This window comes from Chionomys nivalis, chromosome 1 (genome assembly GCF_950005125.1).
Source record: "Chionomys nivalis chromosome 1, mChiNiv1.1, whole genome shotgun sequence".
In the NCBI taxonomy this organism is placed as follows: domain Eukaryota; kingdom Metazoa; phylum Chordata; class Mammalia; order Rodentia; family Cricetidae; genus Chionomys; species Chionomys nivalis.
The window spans coordinates 109,912,706-109,923,467 of NC_080086.1; the positions used below are offsets into that span (position 1 = coordinate 109,912,706).

The window sequence follows — 10,762 nt, forward strand, 5'->3', positions numbered from 1 at the left end:
TTATCACAAGAAAAAAAAAAATCAAGCAAGTAAATTGCTGTACCCTTGCAAATGTGCCTGGCTATATCCAAAAGATCAAACTTTCTTAAAGATGCAGCTTGAGTGGCAAGAGCTCTAGGGCCGACCCGTGGTCCCGCAGTGTCCCTACTCCAAGGACCTTTGCAGGCTGCTTGGGTCCCTCCAAGTGCAAGGCGCTCCCAACGTCTTCCTCAGACCCTGAAACCTGCCGGTGCCAGGCAGAGCCCTCCTTGGAAAAGTCCGGACTCTAGATGACACTCAATGTCGAGGCAATCAAGCAGCTCCTTTTAAATAGCCCAAGATCTACATTTAGACAGAAACACATCCCAGTTCCCGGTAAAGGCATTTCTGCTCATCCTGTCACTTGTGACAGGAACGGAGGGAAACAGACTGCGGGAGAGGGAGATAGGAGAGGCAGAGGAAGGACGAGAGAGGGGGAGACCAGACGCGGGTGGAGACGTGAGGGAGGGGCGGAGACTGAAGACTGGGCCCGGAGGGGACGGGGGAGGGGATGAGAGAGCGAGAGGCGGAGGGGCCTGACGAATATCCGCGCCCCGGAGCAGCGCTCCGTGGTTCTAATTAAAGCGGCGCTCGGAACCCGGGGGACCCGCCTGACGTCGGCGGTCGCAGGGATAAGAAGCGCCCGAAGACAGCGGGATTCGAAGCAGCAGGGTCGGCGCTGTCCCCGTAGGAGCCGTGCGTCCTGTGTCCCTACACTGGACAAGTGGAGCTGGAGCTCCTGAAGTAGAGTCGGAACTGGGGGGACCGAGGAGCGCGGCAGGCGTGGAACCTACGGGGTGGGCTCGGGTGCCCGAGGGCAAAGTGGGACCCACTGTGTCGGCGCAGGTGCCCGAGGGCAGTGCGGCACCCACAGCTGGCAGGTGCCCTTGCCTCTCCAGTCCAGGGTGGCCCTCCTGCTCCGCAGCTCCAGACCCGAGCCCGAGCTGCACCTGTGGCCTCCGATCTTGGAGAAGTGTCCAAGCCCCCGCGCGCGGTTCCCGCGGTGAAAGAAAGTTGTGTGGCGGCGCGGTCTCCGCGCGGACTCCGCGTGCGGAAAACTTGGACTCCGGCTGGTGGGGCGGCGGGTCCCAAGACCCGCGACGCAGGCCACCGGGGCCATGCGCGTGTCAGGGCGCCCGCTGCTCCTTGTGCTGTTGCTACTGAGCATGGTGGGGGACCGGGGACGCGCGCAGCCCCGGGGGCCTGCGGACCGGCAGACACTGCTGAGGTTGCTTGTTGAGCTGGTCCAGGAGCTGAAGAAATTCCACACTGGAGACAACAAGCGGCTGCAGCTCCTTGGCGAGACCGACTTTGCCCTGGGCCGCAGGGAGGCCACGGATTATGGGGCAGACCCAGAGGAGCAGAGAGTGGGTGAGTGTTCCTCAGTGTAGACATGAAGGACGCAGAGTGGGTGAGAGCTCAGCAGTGTAGACGAAATAAAGTAAGGGAGGGTTCTGGCATGGTAGATTTGAAAGGCAGAAAGTGGTGTCTGGCAGTGTAGATCTATGAGGATAGATAGAGTGTGGAAAAGGGAGCCCTAGCCCTCTGAGTCTGAGGACCAGGTTAGACCACAAGGGACAGAAAGTTAGTGAGATTGAGCTGTGACCATATGGATCAGTGGGGTGGGGAGTGGATGAGGATACAGGCAGTGGAGACTACAAGAAACAGAAAGTGAGTATCTTAGCAGTATAGACCAGAGAGGGCAGAGTAGGTGACAGCTGAGTGCTTTGGTAGAGAGTGATTTAACAAGGTGGAGCACGGGGACTTGAAGGGATGAGGTCCTGGCAACGCAGACCTGATAGAAAGAGACAGAGTGAAAGAGAGTCTTGGCAAGATGGACCCGAGAAACCAAGGATGCCTGAGAGTCCAGCAGTGTAGACTGGAAGAAAAAAGGAAAGAGGGAGGTCCTGTCAGTGTGGGTCCTGGAAGAGTTCTAGCTACAATGTGAACTGAGGAGCAAAGAGTGTGTCTTGGCAGTGTGGACGAAAGGGCTACTTTCCATATCCGAAAGACGCATTGTATTAGTATTTCCTTAAACAGAATTATTTTTTAGAAACCCAGTTTTAAAGATGAATCAATTTAATTTTTTTTTTTAACTGAGGGACTTTTTTGTGTGTGTGTTGTTTTGATTGTTTCTCAAGAAAAAAGAAACTGGCAGAAACAAGAGGGTGTGTGAGAGCCTCTAAAATAACAATCCCAATCCCTTCTACAATGTGCTGGTGCCCAGTTCAGGACACTCTGCTTTTTACAGGGGAGGGTTCCCAGCCCATCGTCTCCAGCAGAGGGAAAATGGCCAGAGCTTCCCTGGTGGAGCACTTCCCAGAGTGGCCCATGGGAACTTCTCAAGGAAGCATGCAAGCTTTTAATGCTTTCATGACACAATTAGGTCAAATATGATGGGGTCACTTTTGTGTGAACTGACTCAAGGAAGGAGTGCATGAAGGAAGGCCTTAGGGAGTAGTCTCCACCTCCCTCAAGAAGGACTCAGTGTCAGGGTCTCCCTTCAGTTATTAGGAAAGAGGAGAACAATATTTCTGGTAAAATAAAACGTGACATTACACAATCACAAAGAAGTTATTAGCCTCATGTGGACTTAGAAAATGGTTTCAGAGTCTGAAAACAAAGCGAAAAGAATAGCCAAACTCGGGGGGCGGGGACAAACAAACAGGGAACCATCGCTGGGGACCAGGTGCCAAGGAAAATGAATTGGCGTGTAAAAACCTTTCCTTAGGGGCCCTTCTTTGCCTTATAAACCAAGGTGATGTACATTTCCAGATGTTCACACCAGCCCCACTATCAGATAATTGTAAAGAAATTTGACCATTAAAAAATTACCTACAATGTCTAGTGTTCGATAACATAATTTTTGTTTTGTTTTAAAGGTTCAGGTTTGTTTCTAGAATTTTTAAATTCTGCGGAATTTGATTTCAAAGTTCTTTAAAGTTGCATACAAGTGATTCATCCATTGGAACCTATCCGAAATCATTTTTTTTCCAATCCTATAGTTTTAGGACCTGTGACTCTTGTCATACCCAGGGAGAACAGACTGGTAATGTTGGAGCTTTATGAGTAGTTAATACTGCTTGACAAAAATCATGTCCTGATCTAAGCGTCCACATGGTAGGATGTGCAGCTAGCCAGTGTTCTCCTGTTTTATTCAGGGCACTGTAGTGTGGATGATGCAGTTCTCAAGAGCTTCCCCCTGCTTACTTAGCATCACACTTAGTAGGTGCTTCGTTCAAGTAATACGATTTCTCACCCCTCGTAGAGATTGTTCCTCGAGATCTAAGGATGAAGGACAAGTTTCTGAAACATCTCACAGGTGTGTGTTCCCTTCGCTCCTCTGCCCTCCCTGCTCCTTTTTTGCCCTGAGTCTTCGTGACTTTCTTCCTCTGTGTTCCAGGTCCTCTTTATTTCAGTCCGAAGTGCAGCAAGCACTTTCACAGACTTTACCACAACACGCGAGACTGCACCATCCCTGCATGTAAGTGAGCACCCAGCAGGCAAATGGCGCTCCACTCTTCCTTTGCAGAGCAGCAGCTCTGCCTTTTGACAGGTGTGGGGGCCTGCGTGTCCCTGCCTGACTGGATTGGGGCAGGGTGCCTAAACATTGGAGCAGATGGTTTCAACTCTGCAACAATCAGTACCACTGGAAAGTATTCACCTCGTGATAGCCAGTCCGAACCCTTCCTTTCACGCATATTCTCATTGTGTTATGAATTCTGGCACAGAATCCATATTCTAGTTTATTGACCACCACACAGGCTAGGTGAGAGATGCTCAGGTGCCTACTGGTGGTCAGAGTGTTGGGGTATAAAACAGTATGGTTGGCCTGAAGTTTTCCCGTCAAACATATTTTGACCATCCCCACTGCTCTGACCAGTGCTGTTTTCGTTCCATTAGTAATAAAACCCTCATCACTCAAGAATTTGATTTGCTCTTCCAAAGGCTGCTCTTCTGGCTGTCCCCCTTCAGCGCAGAGACACAGGGCTCATCCATTGGTCCATTTCTCATATGTCTGCCTTTTCCATTTCTTTTCATTTTCAACATGATTCATCTGTTTATCTGCTGCAGTATATTTTACTTCCCCAAAATGACTCCTTGCACTCTTCATAAAACCATTTTTTTTAAAAAAATTAGATGACTTTCACAGGGGAAAAGCCATCCAGATACACCAGAATCTGCCTAGATGCTTTGAGAGAGGCTAAAGAGGACAGCAGTCCAGGCAGCAGACTGAAGTAGCCTTCCCTGCTTGACACAGATATCCGGGCTACACGGAGAAGGAATTTCTCTCTGTTTTGGCAGCAGAGCTTTTCTGAATAATGATGCCCGTCATTTACAGACTGCTTCTGTATGAGGGACATTGCTAGGCAGGTTCATGGCATCATATCTGTGGGTCTTGACTCAGCAAGGTGGTCTTACTAGCATGTTCCAGACATGGTCAGGCCTGTAGCCCAAGGTGAGCAAACATGCTTCCTGTAGAAGCTGGCTTTTCATGTGAACATGCCATGTGGACCCCTTGTGTCCTTAGCTTCCCTGCTTTCTTGTGCAATGAAGCTATCTTCTGTTTGAGAATTACTACCTTGTTTCTTGGGGCCATGGAATCTTTTTCTTGTTTAAGTGTGAATCTATTTTGTAATAAATGTATCATACAATACAATAACATGATTCTAGATTCTAAATTTGAACATGACCTAGCATTCCAACCCATTCACTTAGAGATTAGGAGACAGAATTTAAATTGCTTGTCCTGGAGATATCAAAAGTCCAGGTTCAAGCCTCATGCTCCACCCTGCAAATTCTCTTCAGGCTTCTCCCATGGTGCCATGCTCCACATAGTTGCATCCGTGGGTGATAACATAGACTCAGGTCACAGCTTATGCTGTGTCCCCAGAGGTGGAATGTTGACACATTTGTGCTTTGAGACAATTAGTTACGCCCATGTCTTTTCCCATAAAGAAAAGAATGATAGCTCTTCTAGGATGCTTTAGGATGTTTAGAAACTCCCAGAAGTCCTGGGGTTCTAGAGTTGATATGGACCATAGAGCCCAGCCTTCCTGGTGGAGGGAAGAACCGAAGCTCTCTTATTCCTGATAAGCAGGATGTGCTCTGCTTTCCATGTCCACCACTGGTGGAGGAGCATTGCTGGGGACTTGGACTGAGTGAGATGGGAGTACTGGAGTCTCTGAGCAGATTACAAATGGAAGTGTGTACAGTTTGTAAGTTAGCTCACTCCTCAGCTCACAATCCACTCCACCCTGATACAGAATCTATTCAGGAAAACTACATTCCAAAAACTGTGGAGGAGCGATAAAGCACAAGTCTAGGTGATCAATCATGAGCAGGTTAGGCTGTTTTCCCTCTCTGCGCCTAACACACATGTAGAAGCTGACTTTTGGGGACCGTGTAGATATTTGTCACTCATTCAGTTCTCCATCGAGGATGGATGCTTCCCCTTTAGAGTTTTGCTAATTCTGAGAAATAAACTTTAGCAAACCATAAATTACCGAAGCTTTTCACAGGATTTTGTCCTGGGGAGACTCTCCTAGAGCTGTGGAAACTGAACACCCTCTATGGTTTTGACGGCACAGAAGAATGAACTGTGGGATCACAGGGAGCCTGTGAACACCAGGCTTTGCTCGAAATATTACTTTTTTTTCCAGCCTACGCTTAAAAACTTGCTTTTAATTTTTTTATTCATCTTTTTCTTCATCATTGATAATTGAGTCTAGAGCCTCCCCCAGACACTTATCAGTGAGCTATACCTACCTCTATCTCTTATTTTTACTTTTTTGGGACATTGCTCTTGTTAAGTTGCTCAAGGTGGCCTCAAATTCATTCCATAGCCCAGGCTAGTATTGAACTTCTTATCCTCCTGCCTCTGTTTCTCGCATAGCCTCCTAACTGGATCCAGTCTGCCTTGTTCCTTTTGACCCTCTTTCTTTTTAATATCATGGCAAAAATCTGTAAGGCTCATCTCAGGTGGAGACTTTGTCTGCATGCCGTCTGAAAGAGAGTTCACACAAAGGCATGTTAAGAACCTATCTCACTAGAAGCAACACTAGGGGCATTTCCGTGAATCTGTTAGCCACACTTCCGAGGATGCTGTCTGTCGTCTCTGTAGCCCTTATCTGATTTCTGCTTGTAATGTCAGTTTCCCCCTGAAGTAAGTAAGCAACTTAGAGCTCGCAATTTCAAGTAACAACCTCTATTGCTTCTAGGGACTTCAGAATATTAAAAATAAATGGTGGTTAGAACACTTTTATACTTGCAAAAAGTCAGGCTATGCTTAATTTTAATGTTGTGCAGGAAACTGACAAGAGTCCATGGTTTGTTTTCACTGCAGACTATAAAAGATGTGCCAGGCTGCTTACACGGCTGGCTGTCAGTCCCATGTGCATGGAGAGATAAGGTAAGCTCCCAGACAGACAATCGTGGTGACCACACAAGTGTCAGAATCCCATGTCAGTCATAAAACACACACACACACACTTAGACTCAAGCATTCTTTCACGGCAGTAGCCTGGCTCTGAGCAAGAGACAACCAATGTATCTCAAAACACTGGCCATGAGTAGAAGGCTCCCTCTGTTGGCTGTCCACAGTGGTCATTGTTACTGGCTCTTACATAGCACATAGCTGATTACTACAGTTTAAATCAGGGCACATGTTTCAACCCATTGCCGTTGACTTCTAGACTGTACTAATTCACTGACATTTATGAACTCAGACGCCCCTTCAGAATTTATTTAACAAACAACATAAGAATGTGGCAGGCTAGGACTGTGGTTCCCTGCTGCCCAGCGTTATACTGCATGTTAGCCCATAGAAACACCACATTCAAACACTGAAGTGTGCAGGTGGGGCATAGCTCTGAGAGGAAGAGCACTTGCAAGCATGTGACCCCGAGTTCAAATCCCTGTAGCCATGTCAAGTTCCAGACGTCGCAACAGACACCTGTAACCCCAGTGGCCAGACAGGAGGGTCACCTTAGCACCAGTCTGAGTGAGAGGCCCCGACTTAAAGGACTAAGGTAGAGTGTTACATAACAGGACACTCAAAATCCTTCCCTGGCTTCTGTGTGCATACATGAGCATGCATATCTGCATACACATATGTATATAACACACACAAACACACAAAACGTGTCAAATGTGCATTCTTTTTGCCCCTTGGTAAAGTAATGCAAATTTTAAGTTAAACTATACTATTTGCAACTAATTACAATCACATAAATGTGATGTACCTGGTTAAGGCTTGGAGTCTTATCATTATAGCAAAAAACTAAAATAGCTAACATAAATGTTTCCATGAGTGCTCACCCCTAATGCCCGGTGGAAGCGATGTAAATGCAGTATCAGGTTGTAACTGTACACTGGCCTCTGGATGCTCTCATCTGCGTTGCTAACAATGTATAGGGGGAAATGGCTCTACTTCCCAACACAGATTCTACAGTACTCATTCTTCCAAGACTGACTGACATAACTTTAGTTTAACCAGTTCTGTATTTCTGTGTCATGAGTGTGTCAGGTATTATTACGTGGGGATTCACCCCACAAATAAGGCCTACTTCCTGAATGCAAATGGCTGTTTCCAGAAACCATGCCTGCTGTTCAGAAAATACAAATAACAAGGGGATGCTGCATTTATTTTAGTAGCTGTTCTAGTTTGTCTCATGAGAATGGATGAGAACAGCTGTCCTTTATATACAGACATGCTCAGTACAACACCAGCACCAAGCAAAGAGGTAAACCTTGGACCTGGCTGGGTCAGCAGGGCCAGGACACAGCAGCCCCACAGTGTTGGCACCAATCCTCACAATCTGGCTTGATATATCAGGACCAAGAACCACTAAAAATAAGAGGCTCTCTACTAATAGTGAAGAGAAACAGTGGCGGCTGCGCAGGCATACTGACTCTTCCTGGACAAAACAAGTGTGTTTACGCCACTCAAAGCTCACAAGTACAAGCCTTCTTTCCAACATTTTCGATTTGTTTAACCACTGCATTTCCAGCACACATACATACATACATACATACATACATACATACATACATACACATTCATACATACATGACACACATGTATAGTCGTCCTAGGGAGATAAAAATGTCAGCTCCATTATATCCTTTGGCAAGTATTTCCATTTACTCAGGAGTATGCAGAGAAAGTCCACCTATCCACTGAGAACTTTCTTGCCGTTGGTACTACCTAGCATCCTGAGGGCTGACTGCTCCTGCACAGGATTCAGTTTCCCCAAAAAGTCAAACCACCATCAGTCCACTGCACTCATGCGCCAGCTCTACCTGATCTGTCTGCTAGGCATCAGTAGCACATCCATGATTGCCCCGTACAGATTACAGAAAACAGCCAGGAAAGGACGAGACATGCCGAGGACATGGCATGGGGCAGCCGCAGTAATCACACACTGCCCTCCGCTACATGGGTTGTGTCATCCAACAGGAACTTGACAGGATATTGCAACACAGTGCAGGGTAGGAAGATTCACGAACATTTGCACCAAAGGCCGCCTTCTTCAACAGTCACTTGTCCAAAAAGTAAGTTGTTTGTCCAAAATGCGGGGGTGCGAGGAGCAGTTCAGAACACTACTATCTCTACCAACAAGTTTAAAAGTTCTATTTTTTCAAGATTAAACTCTATGAAATCAGAAGGGTTTAAATTGATAGCAAACCTGCATCTAGTATAAACGGAGGTAGCTGTCGCTTACTTAGCACACCCTCAGGGCCGGAACAAGCATCGTATCTCACAACAGAGAAAACTGTGAGCACACTGGTTCACAGTGGCCACACCAGCCTTCTGCTCAGTTCAGTTCCCGTCTTCTTTCTTCAAGACGACTGGTGTAGATTCCTGTCCCTGCCCTTGCCAAAAGACTTAGGGGCAGGTTTTACAAGTCCTAGAAGATAAGCAATGCTCGAATTCAAGGTTTCCTTGGGAAACTCAGTAACTGCCCTCAGACCAGAGAAAGCATATTCTGAGTCACACGTACACCTACTGTTGAAGCTACAGGTCAGTGAAATGAAAAGCCTGAACTCTGGAATATTTTTTAAAGTATAAACTTGAGTACAAAGCACCTAAGTACCTAGTTTAACCTGAATATTGCCTAGTAACCTTGATGTTACCTTTCCTTTAGAATTCAAACAGGTATTTTAACAAGGGGTGCTAGAAAGGGCTTTGAAGGGATATTGGCCTTACTTTTTGAACAAATGGGTGTCAGGCAAGCAAACTCGTTCCTGGAAGGGACACACACTGCAAATCTGTTGGCTGAATATCCAAGGAACTCTATCACACATGTAAGACCAAGAACTGCAGTTAACGTGAGCAAGTATTTCTTCACCATGTGCATGGTGGCTTTCACCCTTAGGCAGCGAACACATGGCAACTAAAGAATTACGTTGTTTCCCAGGTGGGAGTAGGGGAAGGACCTAGACTCTGAACATAGAGAAACGCAGACTCCTTTATGAATGGGTTCTATTGCTGGACTCACTGGTCCTCTGGGGTTGGCAGTAAAAAGTGAATGGATGTGTGAAATCACGTGTAATTGTTTTCAGCTGCAGAGGAGCAACCCCGGGAACCTTGAAAAGTGCCTTGGAAACCAACAGAGAACAGAACATCTTCATGCCCATTTCCTGTGGACAGAGATTTATTTTTGCATTCTTCCATAATTCCTTTGCATTTTCTATGTTGCTGACAGTTTACAAATACACATTCAGCAAATCAGTGTATCTGTCAGTGAGATTTGCCACTCTTAGACTGTAAGAACAGAGAACACTCCACATTTGATGTTTCATGCTATAAAAGGAGGTATTTCCATTTAAAGATTAGGTGGAACCTCAAGTATTTCTTTAGAAACATAGGCAGAACATTAAACTGTATTTTCATAGAGTATACAGTATGGTTTGACATTTTGTATTACTTCTACAATTAAACTCCCAAACTAGAGTTTGGAACTGCATGAAAAATTTTAATGAAAACCAAAAAAACCTCACTTGTTTTGAAGAGTGGCATATCAGTCTGTGGATATGCCCAGGCCAGTCCCATCTGTCCTCTGTAAAAGTACATTCCAGGTATTGTACAATGTGTAAATACTGTGAATAAGTACAAGGAAATAAATCCAGTGTTTGGTATAATGAACAGTCTTCAGAGTGACTCTTCTGTAACAGTGTTATTGTTCAGTATGTATACACACATACATATATATGTATGCAGAGGTGCCACTAGTACTAAATGACAGACTCCTGATTACTTGGTCTCACTTAGTCATCAATAAATACCCCAAGTAATTCATATTCATGACCTCCTACATGACTGTAAGAGAATGTCAAATCAAGAGCCCTAAGAACAGTTCCAAATTTTAATGGCTAAATTTTAAATAAAATTAATTTGACTTAGTTTAGAAAGATAAGTTTCTCTGTTCAAGAGCCCTTATAAACACACGGTGCTGTGTGGGACCAAGTAGCCACAAGAATACCACATTCCAAGGATCCGCATCTGAGATAGATGTAAAAATTCAAGAAAACAACAGGATTTTACAACACACAAGAGAAATGTAAGATCCTGAAACAACTACCAAACTAGGATGCATGGATTTTGACTTCATCTATTTCCTTATTGTGGCCGACTACTTGCCGTTTGCCTTCCTAGTTTTTAACTTCATGAAAACTATGACCGAAACCCAAGAAAAAGGTAATTAGCGAAGTGTCTGTCTCTGCGAGGACATCACAACCT

At 45.7% G+C, this 10,762-nt stretch overlaps 1 protein-coding gene across 1 annotated transcript; it reads left to right on the forward strand.

The window, feature by feature from the left end:
- The first annotated feature begins 1,136 nt into the window (after nt 1-1,136).
- On the forward strand, nt 1,137-9,606 carry Alkal2 (ALK and LTK ligand 2). The gene is made up of 5 exons (XM_057779463.1): nt 1,137-1,389; nt 3,287-3,340; nt 3,422-3,502; nt 6,365-6,430; nt 9,586-9,606. Exons 1-4 carry the CDS (start codon nt 1,137-1,139, stop codon nt 6,427-6,429), a joined length of 453 nt encoding a protein of 150 aa, XP_057635446.1. The 3' UTR covers nt 6,430; nt 9,586-9,606.
- Nucleotides 9,607-10,762: the final 1,156 nt, after the last annotated feature.